Source organism: Parastagonospora nodorum (assembly GCF_000146915.1).
Source record: "Parastagonospora nodorum SN15 chromosome Unknown scaffold_20, whole genome shotgun sequence".
NCBI classification, from domain to species: domain Eukaryota; kingdom Fungi; phylum Ascomycota; class Dothideomycetes; order Pleosporales; family Phaeosphaeriaceae; genus Parastagonospora; species Parastagonospora nodorum.
In genome coordinates, this window is record NW_001884568.1 from 308,690 (window position 1) to 326,977 (window position 18,288).

At 52.6% G+C, this 18,288-nt stretch overlaps 7 protein-coding genes across 7 annotated transcripts; 3 read left to right on the plus strand and 4 right to left on the minus strand.

Annotated features, from left to right (window-relative positions):
- Positions 1-284: 284 nt before the first annotated feature.
- On the minus strand, positions 285-663 carry SNOG_11740 (hypothetical protein; the record flags this gene model as incomplete). Its single annotated transcript, XM_001801927.1, has 2 exons — positions 285-511; positions 597-663. The coding sequence occupies 2 exons, from the start codon at positions 661-663 to the stop codon at positions 285-287; spliced, it is 294 nt and encodes a 97-aa protein (XP_001801979.1).
- A 2,452-nt stretch (positions 664-3,115) lies between these two features.
- On the minus strand, positions 3,116-4,138 carry SNOG_11741 (hypothetical protein; the record flags this gene model as incomplete). The annotated part of the gene is made up of 3 exons (XM_001801928.1): positions 3,116-3,669; positions 3,777-3,913; positions 3,939-4,138. 3 exons carry the CDS (start codon positions 4,136-4,138, stop codon positions 3,116-3,118), a joined length of 891 nt encoding a protein of 296 aa, XP_001801980.1.
- A 1,061-nt stretch (positions 4,139-5,199) lies between these two features.
- Positions 5,200-6,285, minus strand: SNOG_11742 (hypothetical protein; the record flags this gene model as incomplete). Its single annotated transcript, XM_001801929.1, has 2 exons — positions 5,200-5,824; positions 5,922-6,285. The coding sequence occupies 2 exons, from the start codon at positions 6,283-6,285 to the stop codon at positions 5,529-5,531; spliced, it is 660 nt and encodes a 219-aa protein (XP_001801981.1). The 3' UTR covers positions 5,200-5,528.
- A 943-nt stretch (positions 6,286-7,228) lies between these two features.
- SNOG_11743 (hypothetical protein) lies at positions 7,229-9,165 on the plus strand (the record flags this gene model as incomplete). The annotated part of the gene is made up of 2 exons (XM_001801930.1): positions 7,229-7,658; positions 7,706-9,165. The coding sequence occupies 2 exons, from the start codon at positions 7,229-7,231 to the stop codon at positions 9,163-9,165; spliced, it is 1,890 nt and encodes a 629-aa protein (XP_001801982.1).
- A 1,618-nt stretch (positions 9,166-10,783) lies between these two features.
- Positions 10,784-12,385, plus strand: SNOG_11744 (hypothetical protein; the record flags this gene model as incomplete). The annotated part of the gene is made up of 2 exons (XM_001801931.1): positions 10,784-11,594; positions 11,748-12,385. The coding sequence occupies 2 exons, from the start codon at positions 10,784-10,786 to the stop codon at positions 12,383-12,385; spliced, it is 1,449 nt and encodes a 482-aa protein (XP_001801983.1).
- Positions 12,386-13,423: 1,038 nt separating this feature from the next.
- On the plus strand, positions 13,424-14,278 carry SNOG_11745 (hypothetical protein; the record flags this gene model as incomplete). The annotated part of the gene is made up of 3 exons (XM_001801932.1): positions 13,424-13,477; positions 13,545-13,872; positions 13,925-14,278. The coding sequence occupies 3 exons, from the start codon at positions 13,424-13,426 to the stop codon at positions 14,047-14,049; spliced, it is 507 nt and encodes a 168-aa protein (XP_001801984.1). The 3' UTR covers positions 14,050-14,278.
- A 539-nt stretch (positions 14,279-14,817) lies between these two features.
- On the minus strand, positions 14,818-17,887 carry SNOG_11747 (hypothetical protein; the record flags this gene model as incomplete). The annotated part of the gene is made up of 4 exons (XM_001801933.1): positions 14,818-14,993; positions 15,122-15,690; positions 15,955-17,298; positions 17,350-17,887. 3 exons carry the CDS (start codon positions 17,885-17,887, stop codon positions 15,560-15,562), a joined length of 2,013 nt encoding a protein of 670 aa, XP_001801985.1. The 3' UTR covers positions 14,818-14,993; positions 15,122-15,559.
- Between the last annotated feature and the right edge of the window lie 401 nt (positions 17,888-18,288).

The following is an 18,288-nucleotide window of genomic DNA, read 5'->3' on the forward strand; positions in this document are numbered from 1 at the left end:
CGCCGCCCGACTTCCGCTACTTAGCCCAGAAAAACAGAACCTTGGAAGTTGCGCTAAAACCGGAAAGCGCTAAGCTCGATCCAGCCGCTCGAGGCGATGGCGATGGCGCTTGCGTGCGTTAGACCGAATTAGCGCCTTCCAAGGCTGGGCAAAGCCCTTGGCAAGAGCAGGTGAGGGGTTTCCATGCCTCTTGCGACGCTGCTCCGTTGAGCGCTCAGCTCGCTGATCGGGACGCACTATTGTGAACATCAGCTCTCCTCGTCTTTGCGTTCTACAACATAGTCCTACGTGGTTGTCCCGCGAGTTCCGGAGGTGGTGTCGTCATAGTCAGCACCAGCCCCCTCTGGCAGGGAACCAAGATTTCTCAAACCGCCCAGCGAAGCGGATATTCTTGGGACGTGGGACTTGGCCGAGCGGAAAAGACACTGTTTGGCATTCGGCGCTCCAGATATTGGCACGCCTTTACGCTGCATGATTGCAGTGGCGCGTCCTGCTTGCCGCCTGTCTCCGACTACACAGAAGTGCCCGGCGTGAGCGAAAGGGGCCGCTGTCGTTCTCACCACCTAGCAGGAACTCATGGCCAGCCATCTTCATACCTCGCACACGACGGTTGAGTTTGTTGAGATACTGGACAGAAGTTGCCATATCATAGCCCTTGTTCATGCTCGCACGTTTCGTTTTCGATATAGAAAGATCATGGCTCGTGTACGGCCCTGTACACCGGACTTCAGCAGGTGGCCATCAAACTCCATACGCAGCTCGGTGTAATCAAGCCGCAGCCATGGACCACGCTTTGTCCTCGAGGCTGAGGCGACTTTGTCTTGGTCTTGGACTTGAGCTTTCCGAGCGGACTTCTGGCTGCCACGCTGCCCAGACAGCCAAGAGCAGGCAGCCAAGAGGCTATGTTTGCAAATGCGCTTTTGACGCTGCCCTCGTCACAGGGCCATTGGGGCTGTGCAACCTCGTCATCAGAGCCGTTGAATTGCCCGCATGCGCTCTCATCTCACAAGGTGGTCAGGCTACTGGGGGTATGCTCATCAATCTGTGCAACGCGACTCTCAATGCCGTAGTGGTGCAATATCAGCAGTCTAATTTAGTCGACACCATTCTTGCAACGCTGTGCTTGATATCGCGAGACATGAGCAGGCATTGATACAGCTAATCTCGAGAGATGGAGTGAAATGTGGAGTAGCCTCGCATGTTACATAGGTACAACGTTGTACTCCTGAGGTGCACACTTCCCCACAATTTCACACTTGGTTAATCAGGCGGCTCGCGTGGCAGAACTCCGGCAGGTCACCTTGGCCTGTTCTTCGGTAGAAGTAGGGGATCTTAACGCCCGAAGAGCAGGTTCTCGGACCAAAGGTTCAGGTCGACTAGAACAGGAGCGTAGCCACTTATCACACCTACTGCAGGATGATGGAATCGTCAAGGAGACGAACAGGAACGGGTGTGCTTCCAAGGGCGCGGACGGCTTGGACAAAGAGACGTTTGCTTGACTCTCTGCCGAGTTTTCCGCACACCTGGGCAAAGACCAAGACAACGCAGCGGAATCGTTTGCCAAGAAGAACTCCAACTTTCCGCGATCTCAGCATCAGCAGCACTTGAGTTTAGGGAGACCTCGACAAAGGGCTATGCGCAACAATTGCATCGTTCATGAATTGCAGTTTCGGTGTGCTTCGGAGCATTCACGGTTGAAGTCGAAACACATCACTACCGAATTTAGTGAACTTCGGTCCGCAAGCCACGCGCGGAATCATCGTTGTACCATCCACTCGCGTTGCTGTGTATACTAAGAATATCACAACGCGAGTACTGGGGGAGGAGCACGCGACTATCTGATGAACCTTCGTCGCATGAATATTTGAAAACCCAACCCTGCCAACACTACCTCAATTACCAATATGCTCAACATCGCGACTTTTTACACATTAGGCATCACTTCTGCTGATATGCCCTAGTACTGAACGTCCATTCACTTATGCTGGTTTTTCACGGCAACATAGGAAACGTACTCGGGCTAGGCCTCAACATCTAGTAAAGTAGACACTCAGTTCACTCCAGACTACTACATTGCAAAGGTTATTCGGCCTCGGATCCTTTGGTGATGGTCCATAACCTATCTGAATCAGGTTCATGTCCTGATTACCGGCTCGAGATTTCAGTGTCATAAACGCAGGCGCCAAAACTATGCGTGCGCCTTGTAGTCGGACGAGTGGCTCAAAACTGCAATGGACAAGTTCTCTCACATTTTGCAAGTGTCGGAATTTGTCAAAGGGTTTGTTTGCAAGGCGGTTCTTTTCAGCCTTTCTAAACACACAATATCGTCGTGCCGCTTGGTTCCGGTATCTTGTAACTCTTGCATCTTTTTTGGGGGGTAGAGCTTTGAAGAATCAGAAAATTGGGTCACGGATAATCGTGTAGTCCAGGCACACAGCTCGCGAAATTTGTCCGTCAACCATGAACCCAACGTCTCCATCATCCAGCAATTTTCACGATGCGTGCGATTATTGGCTTGAAGTATAGCTGTGCCATACTCGTACAATGCCCTTAACGAATTTCTTCTGTGAATTTCGATATGCCCTGAGCACGCTTAAGCATAGCCGGCTCGAGCCTCAAACTGTGCCACAGCTTTCCTTCACTCCAGTCGTCGCGTAGGTTTGAGCAACAAAGCCTCAATCTCACTTCTCCGCAGCTTTCGTGGGAAAGTGATGCGCGACTATGGCACGGTTAGTGTGCTTCCGGACGTAGGTATACTTGCGGCTTACCACCTCTACACAAGTTGATGTAGAGATACATTTCTCCCCCTGCATAGTTGAAAAAATGGCGAGAAGTTTGCCTATGTCACAGCAATACTGTGGTAGAAATTTAAAATGGTGCCCATCGAGCATCTTCCGGCAAGGCTAGGCATCGTTGAAGTCTGAGACTTACACAGGAATCAAATAGACCCTCACTCCTTTCTCAAGTGTACAACAGTGAGCATCTAGTATTGCTTATTCAAAGAAAGATGCTCTAATTCGTTATCTATATACCCGTATGGTGAAAAAAGCAAGTACTTCGTTACACCCCCTAATCCCTCGTCTTCCCCGCCGCATTCTTCAAAACCTCTGCAATACTATAGTATGCCGGCTTGCGCTCGAAATTCTCCCTCCAAAGACACGCGTCTCCATTCCCAGGGAATGCCGACGGTACCCAAGCTAACCGGATCCCAAAAGTCCCACACCGTCACACCAACGCACTTCTTCTCATCAACACACGCCCTCGTAGCATTCGCGTAGACTTCCGCTTGGATTGCTTCTGTCGTAGCGTTTGCGGGCAGCGCGATTCTGACATCGAGTTCGGTGAGTGCGGTGTCTAGACCAAGTGAAGAGAAGAGTGCCTGCGAATTGCGCACCTCGTCGTACGTCGGCGCGCGCCCGACAGTGAAATGCGCCTGCAGGCCCACACCATCAATCGGCACGCCCCTCGCAATGAAATCCTTGACCATCTTCTGCACCGCCAGACTCTTGTTGTTCACGCGCTCGATGCCGTAGTCGTTGTAGTACAGCTTTGTGCCGGGGTTCGTATATTGCCGCGCCCAACGGAACGCATGCTCGATGTACTCGGGTCCAATGGTGTCGAGCCACACATCCTTGCGGTACGAGCCATCTTCTTCAAATGCTTCATTAACTGTGTCCCAGGCGTAGCAGTCGCCAGGAGTAGTACTCCGCCTCCTGCTTGATGTGGTTCTCCAAAATTGACAGCAGCTCGGGTTTGGAGAAGTTACCGGCGCGCACCCAGTCGGGCAATTGGGCTGTGCCATACGAAAGTGTGGCAGCGGCGGATCTGGCCGGCGGATTTGGCGGGAACCATGACTTGGTCGCCGAGGGTGTAGTTGAAGACGTTGCGGGCGGGCTCGATGTGCATCCATTTTCTGGCCGTTAGAGGGGGTGACTTGGTTGAATTCAGAGCGGTTGAAGGCGATGTTGGTGTATTGCGTGTTGTTGAGTACGACGTTGTCGATTGCGGTGCCGAAATATTCTAGGCCGGCATTCTTTGCTAGATCGCCGAGGCCAGGGGCGGACTCGGGCTCGCGTTTGGAAGGAGTTGGGGTGGCGGCGATGAGGGGGAGGAGAGTTAGGGCGAGGGAAGCCTTCATCTTGACGGTGCGCGGCCGAAGCAGTGTCTGAGATTGCGCAAGTTATCTTCAAGCGAGGTCTGTAGTGCGCAGTTATATACTGGACTTGGATACGATGGCTCGGCAGGCCAGACTTGAATTCGGAGTCAATTAGCGATTCGAAGCCGTCTTGGGAGGGCTAGAGGGAACAATTCATCCAAGTTCCTGGATTTGCACTCTCCCAGTTTCAGTTCTAGCTAGGATACAAGTGCTATCGGTCATTTCGGTTAATAACGATCTGGGCATCAGTGTATTGCAGTCATTGTGTGTTGTCGGGATGTCGATATGTTGCGATTTCCCGGTATTCATTGCTCCTCATAATGTTTTGCCAGCATGAACCATTACCTGAATCTTATGATAAGAAGCACAGGATCAGGGTTTGATTACATCTTCCACTCTTCATTGACGTTTTCTGTACTGCAATTTCTCCGCGTCGTCTGTGATGTAGTCTCACTGCCAAGTTTCGTCTGGTTAATGTAGAAGGCACATTTACCCCGCAATATATCCAAGCACCAAGGGAAACCTTCCCTTCCGAAGTATGGTTTCCAGGTTCTGGGATGCTGGGTATCTTGGCACTATAAGGGTCTGGCTACTCGCTCTGTTTCCAAAACGCTGTTTTGGCTGATAAAGTATAGCGCCTGCTCTAAAGTAAGCGCTATCATAAGCTTTTATAAAAAAGGGGGCGGTGAAGAACTCTGTTTTGCTTGCGCTGAATCTTAATAAATAAGGCTTAAAACTTGCTGTTCTAAGCGCACGTAGCAGATAGATATTCTATCTCTATGCAGTTATTTAAAAATTTTGATACCTACTAGTTTGCTCCGTTTTGTCATGTGATTGCAGCTGACTGTAGCAAGACTCTGCTACTTTTCTGCTGAAACGGCGTTTTCAAAACGGATAAGTAGACAGACCCTAATTTGCAGGTACGTCGTACATGAGATTGACTAGAAAATTCTGGAAAAAGCGCTATCGGCAATGATCCTTTGTATCGCAGATTTTGGGTACTTTTTATCGCGTTTCAAAAATCAGGTCGTTCGAGGTGTTTTGATCAAGTTATATATGGTCTTTGGGTCGTAACCATGGGATGGTCCCACCGTTCTAGTCTATGCCAACGAAAACGCCATCTTTCTCCAGATCTTCACGGGAGATCTTGGGCATCGGACTGACAGCGTCAGCTTTCTTTAGTGAGCTTTCAATGCTTTCCCAGAACCTGTCCAAGTCCACACTTCTTGGAATTCGGCAACCCCCTTCGCCGGAGGGAAGCTTTGTAACCTTGGTCCTGCCAAGCTCGCCCACATCGGACTGAGTCAAAGAATGAACTCCTTCAGTGACTATATCGACTTGGAAACGTTCGCCGCCTTCATCATTGAATATTTCAGGGTAGATGGCGGCAGATACCGCAAGCGGATCGTGCAGCGGTGGCCCTTCCGTGATTGAGAATACCTCGGCATATGTACCCGCGAAAAATGACATGATTTGCGTGAACAGTGCTCGGAGAGCAGAGGGTGTGGGCTTTGTGGAAGCATCGATTGACTTCTCTGAGCCATAGAGCTGCGTATGGCGAACTGCCTTTGTCCCCAGAACCTGATGACTCAGATCGAGTGGAATCAGCGAGGTCTTGGACTTGAGGACGGGATGCGAGAAGATGAAGTGCGAGGCTTCGGGGTCGCACTATTGTCGTCAGTCAGATCATTATACAAGGAGTGGTTGTTCATACATAGATCTACCGTGATGTTAGTTTGGTGTGTGTCTTGTACATGCTCATTACTCACATTGAACTCGGCATAGGCAGTCCAGTTTCCGAAGCGTTCGCCCTCGCCCTTCACTTTGCCCATTGGTGCATTTGTGAAGCCGCCCCCAACAGCCCCTCCCATTATTGACAAGCCCTTGAGGTGTCCTGCTAGGTCGGGGTACTTCTGAAACAACAAGCCAATGTTGGTCAAAGTACCGGTCGATACCAGCCAAGCAGTATCCAGCGGCGTTGATATGAGGGCCTTGTACATGGCTTCGAGGTAGTTCACACCGGTCACCGCTGGCTCGATAGGCTGTGGGAGTAACGTGACACCATCCAGGCCGGATTCGCCTGACAATGTCAGTCCAATCTTGTAGGCTCTGAGCAGCTCATGTACCATGTATGTCGGCAGCGTGGACAGCGTCGCGAACAATGGGCTTCGCAGCTCCTGAGTAGACTTTCACATCACGTCTCCCAATTGCTTCCAATATCGCTCTCGTGTTGAACGTGGTCTGGTCCAGGGCAGCGTTGCCGTGGACGGTTGAGACGCCCAGGAGCTCGACGCGGGGATCGTGGGCACACAGCAGAAGGGCGTAGGCATCCTAGAAGTAGCGATGATGAGCTTCATCATCTGGTGTTGTTGTGGGGGACTTTGGTACATCGTGTCCCGTGTCCTGTGGTTGTCAGTACGGGTTTTCGGGGAAGGTGCGAGCGGCGTACGGACACAATCGAGCCACAGCGGGATCCTGGAGGTAGTGTCTGTCATGGCCGTCTAATAATGATATGATATAGTAAACAAAAGATGTCAGATCGATCTTCTTTGTACAACGGGAAGGTAGCGAAATGCAGGGTCCAGCAGAGAGATGGTGGGGTTGGCGCCAACAATGGGGGTGCCACTTAACAAGGCGGACCCTGGCAGTCGGAACTTGGAAGTTTCCAATAAGTGTGTCGCTATTGATGCCTGCTTTTGACCCTCCCTTGTTTAAATCACATGCCCGCCATCTCCAGATATGCAGGTACACAATTCATCACCATTCTCGGAATCCCCGGAAAAAGTATTCGGAATTTTTGACATGAGCATGTTTTGATTGGCGTGTCGAAGCCACGACGACTGTACTCTCGTCGTAAGCCTCGGGCTTTCCCAAACCCCGCGTACAAGACACCTCTGTCATCTTCATGCACTCTCGCCTCGTAGCACACCTTGCGACACTATCTGCCTCAGTCAGTTGAAGCTCTTCGTGCATGTCGGGACGGTGAAGTGCTTCAATTACTTTCCTTTCCTTCGTGATCCGACACCTTACAAGGCAAACATCGCCTTCTTCTTCAGGCATCCAGGCATCAGCATGCATCTCATTCGGCGCCATGAAGGTCACAAAGAAGTGAAGACTGACCAATACTGGGCATTTGGTTACTATTTAGAGACTCTCAACGACAAGCAAAAGCACCAGCGACGAGAATACTTGGACTGGTATGGATTCGTGGCGCAATGGTCGGTCTTGGCCATATTTGTGCTATTTCAAATTGCCTTCCTCATCCAATGGACGGCGAAGAGCGGCCTCAAATATGATGCACCAAAGTCGCCGTCTTTCACCAAGCGTCCAACTGGGAGGCTTGGATGGACTAGGAAGCTGCAGAACCTTTCGACAAAGGCGAATTGGTGGATGAGTAAAGACGTCATCAGAGGTTGGGATTGGGGCACAAGAGGGGAGTGGGTTGGTGGGAGTCTCTGGACGATATGGCTGCTGTACCTGTGCATCGCCAAAACTGGAAATGGTAAGTACGGTATCCTTGTCAGGTGGTACTCTTGCTAAATGCTTCAGATTATCTACACCTCACAAAGCGTTTCGGGCAGGTCGGGGCCTCGCAGCTGCCGGTTCACTATCTGTTGGCCATGAGAGCGCCATATTCACCAGTCCAGTGGCTGACGCGGTGCTCACACGAGCAGTTGAAGGCTGCCCATCAGATCCTTGGCCGCATCGTCTTCCTCTTGTTCTCCTTGCATGGAATCTTCTACCTCAACTTCTTCATCATTTCTGGCTTCCTCGCAAAACGCATCAAAGACTGGGACGTCATCTGGGGCATCGTCAGCATTGCCCTATTTGCCACAATTAGCACAACAGCTCTTGCCTTTGTAAGGCGACGGAGCTATCGAGTCTTCTTCATCTCCCACATCGCGATCGCAAACTTTATAATTTTGCCAATGTGGCTGCATGTGTCGCACATTCGCATATTTGTTTACCAGGTCATATTTGTTGAAGCGCTTCACCTCGTCTTCCGAGCCTTGCGACTAAAAGTATACCAAGGCACCATTCGACTCCTGCCCGGCACCAATCTTACACAAATACGCATACCGTTACCGGATAACAGCTCTGCCCTGGAATGGAAGCCCGGACAGCACGTATACCTCAGCAAGCCCTGGGGCAAAGCAACTTCGCCATCGTTCTATCAGCAGTGGTTGATGACGAACAAGACAAATCCATTCACAATTGCTTCAATACCATCCAAGGACAAAGAGTTGCTGCTTGTTGCAAGGACCTTAAAAGGCAATACGAAGTATCTTGCAGAGCTCGCGCAAAAACTAGCCCAAGGTGGAAGTGGCATCCCGATGCTGCCCACAGCTGGAGGCGATATCCCCATCTTGCCAATTGCACTTGAAGGTCCATATGGCGCATCATCACGATTACCAGATCTGTCAGATTATGACAGGGTTTTACTAGTAGCTGGAGGAGTCGGCGCAACATTCATCATGCCCATATATCGCAGCATCGTCGAAATGCACGACCCATCACCTGCAGGTACGCAGATACGCTGTGTATGGGCTGTTCAGAAACTGGCCGAGACGCAATGGGCTTTCCCCACGTCCACACCTTCGAAGGAAGACGAAAGTGATGCAGAATCAAGTGACGAAGAAAATGGGTCAGCACAGGCCACAAGCGTCGTCGAAGTTTACGTCACGCGCCCCTCCGGTCCAAGCCTACAATCGCCCAACCCCAATGTCTTCGCCGTAGACGACGAAGATAGCGAAGCAATCGAAATGGCAGAAGACGAGCAGCTACTAAGCATGGAAGATCAGATGGACAAACCTCGGAAGGGCATGGTCATCAAGAGCGGCCGGCCGAAATTAGACGTCATCGTTGATGAGGTGTTCAGCAAGGGTCTGAGAACGGCCGTGATTTGCTGTGGGCCGAAGAGGCTGACGGAGGATTTGAAGAAAGATGTTGAGATTTGGATCAAGAGGGGGAATGAGGTGTTTTGGTGGGATGAGACGTTTGGATGGTAGTTGTTGCGTTGTAAACTTAGTCGGCTGATCGACCGATAAAGAGTCAGTCATAGGATTATTCGTCGCTAATCTTGCAATTCTCCCAGCCTTATGATAAACCATGGTAACGGCATTGCAGCGTCAATCTGGTCTGACTTCATCTGCAACTTGACAGAGTGGTTCACGCACCTCCAGTGGGTCTTTTCGGTTATCTTGCACATGAGCATCCCATGGTGATTAACCGGCAACCCGGCATCTGGGAGCGACACTACCAACATGTTTCCCACAACAGAGAAACTCAAAAATGTGCATAAAATAAAGCAGTCTCTGACGTCGTTACGTCGCATAAAGGTTGACCAAGTCATAAGTTTCCGGGCGGGTCCAGTGACAGGTGCCAGACAGCAAAATCCGTGGCTCCCGATCCCCCCCTTCTCGCGCTATGGCCGTCTAGCGAAGACTAGGGCGCATCAATCGGGAAAGGCTCCAATCAATGAAGCTTGTTTGGTACAGGAGTCCAGGAGGCGCAGCGGGTTTGCGGGTGCGCTATAATCAAAAGTCGGGAGGCCGCGCATGATGCTTTCGTTTTCGTGTTGGAGGTCAAGTCGGAGAGCTGCAAGCGGAGGTCAACATCGCATGCTTGCAGGACAGTTGTCTCCTTTCTTCGGCGACCACGGTAGAAGAGTCAGCATGCAGGTACAGTCACAGGGCAAGGAGTACTTAGTCCGCTATCTAGACCTTTCAATCAACGGCTACAGGCCTGATTCGGACGTCCGAGCGCTTCCCCAAATTAGCCAAGAGGACGTCGCGCCCCAGGTCCGCGCATTCGAAGAAGTCTCTCGCGCTCACCGTCGTAATCTTCAATAGGCACTGCAGCTACTACTGCTGGCGAGCAAGCCTAGAGCTGGAACCGTCATTCGCTACTCTTCTATTCGTTTGTGTCTTTGTACTATATATCCTTCCTTTTCCTATAGGCCGCGACCCGGACGTGCAGGGAACTGCTTGCTTTGTGCATGCAAACGCCCCCTCTTACCTCCCACCCTGCTCATCACCCGACGACCATTACTCTGGCTCATTCATGGCATCCCTCCCATAGCGGACCTGCTTAGACGTCTCGGTGGATCTTTTGGCATGCGACATCGCCCAAGCGCGACCAACTGCCCATAACAACCCACTCGAGCATCATCGCCCCTTCCCGTGCAGCAACACATCTGACCGCTCCGTCACTGCGCAATTCCGCCATACCGACACACATAAAACGACCCAAGCCTAACCCGTGAGGTCCCAGGACGCGTGATATACCGCATTGCATTGGCGTTGCAATACACTCCATGGCCGCTGTCGCATACTCTCGCCAGCAGCCAGCGTCCGGACAGCAACTAACACCACCAAGCAGCTCTCACGGAGGAGGAGCATCGTGGGATCTTGCGGTTCCTCTGGACAATTCTGTGCGTATACCCTGCCTTCCCATGTCATTGTGTCACATGCCCTCCGCCAGGCTCCACACTACTGCAGCTGTCCGTCATGCCGCACTGTAGCGCCATCCCAACCTCAGACATTCCACCTTCAACAATGGCCACCATGGGGCGGTGACAAAGTGCTGACCTCCAGATAGAGTGCAAGCTACGACGAAGAGCCATACATGTCTCAATACGGCGCCTCGTCATACGCCACTCGCCAGCCCCATACTTCGCAGGCTAATGGTTTTGCAAAGCCCGTGCGATCGCCTACCTGGGATTCAATGAACCAGTCTTACGAGAACGACCAATCGTACCTCTCCTCCGACCGCATGAACGAGCTGCACCGAAAACCAAGCGGAGACATGAACGCCATCAGTAATGACCCCGACAGTGTGATGGAGTACTACAAAAGCCACAACACCAATAAGAAGAGCACCGCGGCGTCTTTAAAGGGCAAGCCCAAGAAGAAGACATCTAAGGGTGGCCCAGGGGACCCAAACTGGACGGCAGTCGAGCACGACCAGAACAACTGGATACACCGCGACAAGCTAAAGGAGATTGAGACGAAAGAGCTTGAGGCGGCTGGCTTCAGGGTCGGAGGACGAGCCAGCGGGACGAACAGCCGCTCGCAGAGTACAACCCGCAAACCCCGCGATCGCAGAGGCTCAGAAGCCGCAGGGCAAAACCAGACTGGCGATGAGCGCCATGACGGTCGACGAGTAGTATCCCCAATACCGGCTGAAGACGAGGATGCATTAGACCAGGACCACAGCTGGAGGAACTCTACAACGTTCGAGGAGCTGGCGGCAGGAGGAGGCCAGCCTGCCTCACCACGAGCAACTACCCACAACGGCAGGCCTAGCACATCCCGTATACCTCTTCCGAAGACGAGTGGTCTACCGGTACCAGCCTCCGCTGCTGACCGCGACGCACCGTTATCTCGATCACGGGCCGGTAGTGGCAACTGGAATGGTGATGCTATTGCGGCTAATGGTGTGAGGGCTCGCAGTGGAAGCGTGTCGAGCCAAATGCTGCTTGATGATCCAGAAGAAAGTCGTCGGATAACCCCTCCATATGGACATGCGCGGAAAGTCTCAGCAAACAGTGGATCCCCTCCGAAATCACCACAGAAATCTCCTATGAAAGCAAAACCCACTGGCAAGACTGGTCCTCCTGGCAACCGCAAGACTAGTGCGAAGACGCAGCCAAAGGGTCGAAATGTGTCCGGAACATCGCCGCCAAAGCGTCCAGGCACAAGTGGAGCTGCAGCTGCAATTCGTCCGGTCACTAGTCACAAGCCTGAGGGCGAGGCTCCATGGATAGCTACGATGTACAAGCCAGATCCGCGCCTGCCTCCGGATCAGCAAATTATTCCTACGCACGCCAAACGCATGCAACAGGAGCAGTGGGAGAATGAGGGCAGAGTGGGATCCATGTATGACAAGGACTTCCGACTCCTGAACACAGAGGACATGGATGGCAAGCGCCTATCACAAATCGACCCAATTGCTCTTGAGAAAGAACGCGAGCGCGAGAACGGTCAATGGCCATTGCCCAGTCCAGAGAAGTCGGCCTCACCAGACCCATCTCTCGAGAAGACCGACACCAAAGCCAACGAGCAGGGCGGTGCATACAAATTGACTCCAACCATTCCGCAAGGTCCACGCGTCCCTTCACCCAAACTCGCGCCTCCCATTGAACCAGCAGCATCGCACCCGCAGACACACGACTTCCCGAGCCAGTCGAGAGCAGGAAAAGAAGGGGTGTGCTGCATCGTCATGTAGCATCTTTCGTTTATTACTTTTTATATACCCATTGTCCCATTGCTTCCGTTCTCCACTATCGTCAGCCCAAGGCAATCTCATTACTTTCACTGTACATGGCGTTTTCCAGGAGCCCAGAAGATGGTCAATTTTAAAGACGGAGGGTCAGCAAATGCTCTGCAATATGAGCTGATAGCGTACAAGCGTACAAAGTTTTCCTAGCTTCTGTCTTTGCGTGTATTCTGTGCTTAATTTCTATTCTTGCGATCAAGCGAGTAGTTTCAGCGCATGCTGTTTTCTGCCGTATATTTTGCTCAAAAAGCCTTGCTTTTTCATAGAGGCTTGAGGGCCTATGACTGGCCATCAGCCATGTTTTTGTTAATGCTTGTTGGTGGTGGTCTTCAGGGACGGGAGACTGGATCTGACTTGATAACTTTCTACGAAGGATGTGAGCATGGGAGATGCGAAGATGGCTGGTCCAGAGGAGGATGTGGATGAGCTGTGGCAGAGTGGCAGATAGTGTATACAGCTGATGAGAATCAATTTGAGTGTTGACTATTCATACATTGGGCCAGCGTGGTCAGTGTCTGAGATGAGTGCCTGCACGCTGCTGCCGGTTTCCTCCTGATTTGTACAAAATTAGTCATAACAACCTTTCAAGCATGATTCAAGCCACACTGCAGGTCATTCACTGCGACGGAAGGTGAACAAGAGCATTTGGTGACCTAGAGCTATGTACAGTTCTGCTAGGTTTTGTTACACTGGCAAGGCTCTGTGTATAGCTTCAGACACACTGATCCCTTTCCATCCCAAGTGACAATGTAGTACAATATGATGCGTCCGAACTACTGAGTAGGAACGTTCGCTTATCACATTTGAGATCCATAATGGTGTCAGACGAACAGCGGAGACCACGTGACATGACGCTAAGCCGCGGCCTCCCGCTAGCGCCCACCGACGATTGACGAATTTCGACTGGCGGGCCGCCTCGAACTTTTGATTCTTCTACATATCTCCAAATCCAACTCTTCGAGGAAACCCGACAAGAAATCATTCATCATGGTATGCACCCACCCCTCCAACACTGGCTCTACAGCAACCACAGCCTGCGCTGCGAGCAATTCGCATTCCTCACCCCGCCATCACCACCCAGAAAACATGCTAACACCACCACCACCAGTCGGACGGAGAAGACGATACCAAGTCCCAAGTCAGCGCGGCCGCCGAGGTCGAGGTCTCAGCCGATGAGACCGGTTCCAAGGGCCAGATGTCTGTGCTCGAGGCGCTCAAGGGCGTCCTCAAGCTGGCTCTGATCCACGACGGACTCGCCCGCGGTCTGCGCGAGGCCTCCAAGGCCCTCGACCGCCGCCAGGCACACATGTGCGTCCTCAACGAGGCGTGCGAGGAGGAGGCGTACAAGAAGCTCGTCGTTGCGCTGTGCAGCGAGCACAAGATTCCTCTCATCAAGGTCCCCGATGGCAAGCAGCTCGGCGAGTGGGCTGGTCTTTGTACGTATTGAGTGGGTTTGGGGTTGTGGGGTTAGGGCTAATCAGTGAACAGGCCAGATCGATCGTGAGGGTAACCCCCGTAAGGTGGTTAACTGCTCTTGCGTCGTTGTCAAGGATTGGGGTGAGGAGTCCCAGGAGCGCAGCATCCTCCTCAACTACTTCCAGACCGAGCAGTAAGCGTGTCGCCACGGCATACGCTCGCCCAACACTGTCGGTAGCTACGTCTCAAGCATCATCTCGCCCTTTTGCTGCGTCGGTTCGGTTCATTCGGGCATGGCATGGAGTGGGATGAGCGGGGATGTAAAGTTATGATGTGATGGGCGCAACGGAAATAGATGGCCCTTGTGCCACGAATCAAAACGAGGAACGAGTTCAAAACGCAAGACCATGTGCCTGTATAACCCATCGTGCCTGTTCGTTCTCGATACTTCTATGCTCTACCCTCTAATCCCTCTATACATCAAACCCGCACACCCTTCTAGCAGGCCATCATCTAACCTCCCCACCCTCAATCCCCTTCCAAACTCCCACCGCCCACTCCGCAATCCTTTCACTCTGCTCCGCCTCCACCGGATAATGGTGACCCATGTCCCACTCCACAACCTCACTCTTCCCCTCACCCTTCTCATAATGCCTCTCAATCAACCCCTTACCTGCCCACTCCCACTCATCCTGCGTGCCCTGCACATGAAACGTCGGCTTCCTGATCTTCCCCTCCAGATAGTCCACGCCGGGCGGTAACCTCTTCCGCACAGCACCGGGCATCAACAGCGGCGCATAACTCCCACACACGCTCAGCCCAAAGGAGAAATCCAACCAGTCGACATCCTCCCCCGTAAGCCCGTACTCCTCCACAAACTCGGAGGCGCGCAACAAGCCCGCGACAATCTTCGTGCCCTGGCTAAACCCGATGAGACCCACGACGCGGCCGCCGGCGGCGCGGATGCGCTGCACGGTGCTCTTGATCAGCGCCTCTACTTCGGGGGCGAGTTCCGAGGTGGACGACTGCGCGCGCATGGACTCGAGGGTGATTTTCTGCGAGGGGGGCAGCCAGCGGTAGAAAGGGCCGCAGCCGTCGAAGAAGGGCAGGACGCCTGGGCCCGCGGGGGAGGCGAAGGGCGCTGGGATATTGTTAGGAATCAATCAACTATTCAAGTTTTGAGAGACGGGGGGAGCGCAGATCTGGTGCATGGGGACAGGTGGGGGGGGGGGGGGGGGGGATAAGAGTCTCTGTGGGGATATACATAACCTTCCAGGCTCTCGACGTCGAAATGCGGTCATAAGCAGGCGCATCAGACGGGCGAGTTGGACTGTGTGTACCGTTGCATTACTCCCCGAGCCATGGAAGGCGAGGAGAGTGGGTTTTATGGGGCCCGGAGATGAGGACTGCGGATGTTCGGCGGTGGTGATGTATGTTGGGTTTTCGGTTGAAGACATGATTGTTGTTGATGCTGTGCAGAAGATGCGCTTGGTGGGGGTGAAGGTTTGAATGTGCGCAGTGGGAATTCCGAGCTCTTTCTAAAAGCGAATTTTTTGACCCCTTGGGGTTGACTCCGGTTTCTGCTTTCCCTTCTCTTTGCGTTTGTTTTCTTCGGTATTTCCTTCAACTTGGTGTCAGGTGGTTTAACGCCTCATCCCACTTCGATCTGATAATTCTGTGTTGGGGAAAAAAGGTCCGATACTCGGCTCAACACGTCATATGCCAAGACAGCACACCTTTGGGAGAATAGTTTGCTGGAGACACAACCTTCAGCACAAGAATCTTCCGTGGATACAGGTCGGACGTGGAAATGTAAGACATGGCGCTGATGGATAGGGCTGGGCTGCGATCGGGTTCCGAGGCGGATGAGTCTTTACCAGGATGGGATTAGTCAGATCAGATAACGGCATGTCTGCACAACTGCAAGTCCAACAACTCCGCAAGAAAGATTCAAATAATGGTATACACTAACGATGCTCGATCTTACGCCCTAAAAGTGAAAAAGTCCAGCGCTCAAAGAATGATAAGAAAATCTACGCCAAACATCCCCCCTCAAGGCTTGACTGGCTCCGTACTCGACCTCGCAAGCCCACTAAGCTCACTCTCTCCCCTCGACTTCGCAGATTTTGCGCTCTTCCTCGAACTACTCGAACTCGCCCTCGGCCTTCCGGTCAGATCTTCCTGCTTAACAGCTTTCAGTATATCCTTTCCCAACTCCGTCTTCCCCAGGCGCGCCACGAGCGCCGTATTCTCCCTCTGCAACTCGCCAATCTGCTCTTTCAGCAGCTTGTTCTCCTGCTCGAGAATATCGCCTCTCTGTTTATTCTCGTCGCGCTCGCGCTGGGCCTTGAGGAGGTGGTTCTTATCCGCCTCCTTCTGCTGGCGAGCGAGAAGTTTCTTAGTTTCCTTCTCGCGGCGCTCCTCGAGTTTGCGAATTTCCTTTTCGAATTTGTCTTCGTGCTTTTTGCGCTCGCGGGTGTGTTTCTCGGCGGCTTTTTCGATTTCTTTTTGCGTCTTGTTGTTTTCGGTGGCGAGATCTTTGGCTTGTTTTTCTTGCGCTTGATCAAGTCGCTCTCGCATTTGTTTCTTCTTGTCCTCTATCTCTTGCAGTTTGCGGCCATGGGGGCTGTCGTCGATAACTGGTAGCTCTGGTTGTGATATAGTGGACGGAGTAGCTATGTCGTCAGTAACGGGTAAGCCGCCCTCCATAGCTGTGTTGAATTGCTCGGCTGAAGCAAATGATTCTATCGATGATGAAGATGAAGACGAGCTGCTCGAGGTTGTGCGTTGTAGTGGGTTGAGAGCATCGGGAACGTAGCCGCCTACTGTGTCTCTGATCGAAGCTATCCAACCTTCGGCGGGTGGAGCGCTGGTCTCGCTCTCAGCTCGCATCGATGCACGCTTTGTGCTGATCGAGGGCTGATCAACTATGCTTGTTCCAACTCCTGCACCTATGCCATTCAGATCTGCGATCGAGCGTCTTCGCTCTTGCTCTGATTCTTGCACTCGCAATGCGCTTGAAGCACCATCCTTGTCCGCGATCTCTTCACCGTTAACATCGGTCTTTGCACAGGCCCAGTCCAGGAACTTGACAGCATCCTGCACAATGCTGCTGGGGACATTTCTTTCGACCATGAAGCGCGGTATGCCGCCACCAGGGTCGCTTCGCGTTACCATTGTCCATTGCACAGGATTCGACTCTGGGTCCTCTGCTCCGGCAAGCGGAATTTCAGAGATCATCTCGATACTCTCATAGTATCCGCGGACCATTCCGTTTCTGGGCGGTGCGTCGGGATGTGAGACCGGTATCGAGACGACCATGTAGTGCCGCGGTACCGCATTGCCGACTTTGGACGCATCTGTGAGGCAGGTCTCAGAGGTGATGAGTAGCGTGATGAACTCTCGCGGGGACGTAGGTCCAGGGAATTGAGCGGATAGTTGGTACACTGCGATTGTTAGCGACACGTTTACGTGCGTTTCAGCTGTCGATCACATACCCTCCAGCTTTCCAATGCCGTCCACATTCATCTGTTCAAGCCTCTGGTCGCCGCCAATGCCCCGCACGTTGCCCTCTCCAGGTCCACCTTGCACTTCCAAGCTCTCTGGGAACTCTTTCTGCATGCACTCCTTCCACTTGGTGAACCCTAGTCCTTCATGTACACTTGACCGTGCAAACCACGCGCCATGTCTGTCATGTCCTGCCATCTTGTAGACGCTCATGCCCGTAGCCGTCTCCTTCGCTCCCAGTTTCACCGGCTTTCCCCATGACTTCTGCAGCGCCTCGTGTGCTTTGGCTGGTGGTGGCCGCCGTACTTGAGATATGGTCAGATCTGCGGCATTGGCAGCTGGTCGCGAGTCTGTCCGCGTGCGCTGCGCGGCTTCGTAGGGCGTGCCATTGGGCGGCGGTGGGACCGAGTTCGCGATGAGCTCTGCATTTGCGAGAATCTCTGGGAGGAAGGACTTGAGGTTGTCGATTGGTACATCGCTAAATTCCTTAGGGCGCAGGCATGCTAGCGCATCGTGCAGTTCCGACATGTTGGGATGCGCCGTCTCTCTTCGAGGACAGATGTAGTCGTAATGTAGAGCTAGGAACAGTAGTTTGAATGCTTCCCTCCTCTGTGAATGTCAGGCTTCTTCAAGAGCTGTCAAGGTGTGGCTGTCTCCGATGTACCCGTGGCTGGAGCTTAGTGTTGTATGGTGACGACGTATGAAATCACAGCGCAAAGGTAAATTCGCATGTATTTGACTATGGACAAGATTCGGGCCGTGGAACAACGCGGAACACGAGGTAATTGTTGTACAAACGCGAGGCTGCCGGTAATGCTTGCGTTCAAGCAGCTGATTGTTGATGCTCCGACGTCATACCCTTGATCCTTGCCTTGCGTACTTCGCGGGGTCGGCTTCGGATGGGCTCAAGTCCCGTTACAGGACCCTGA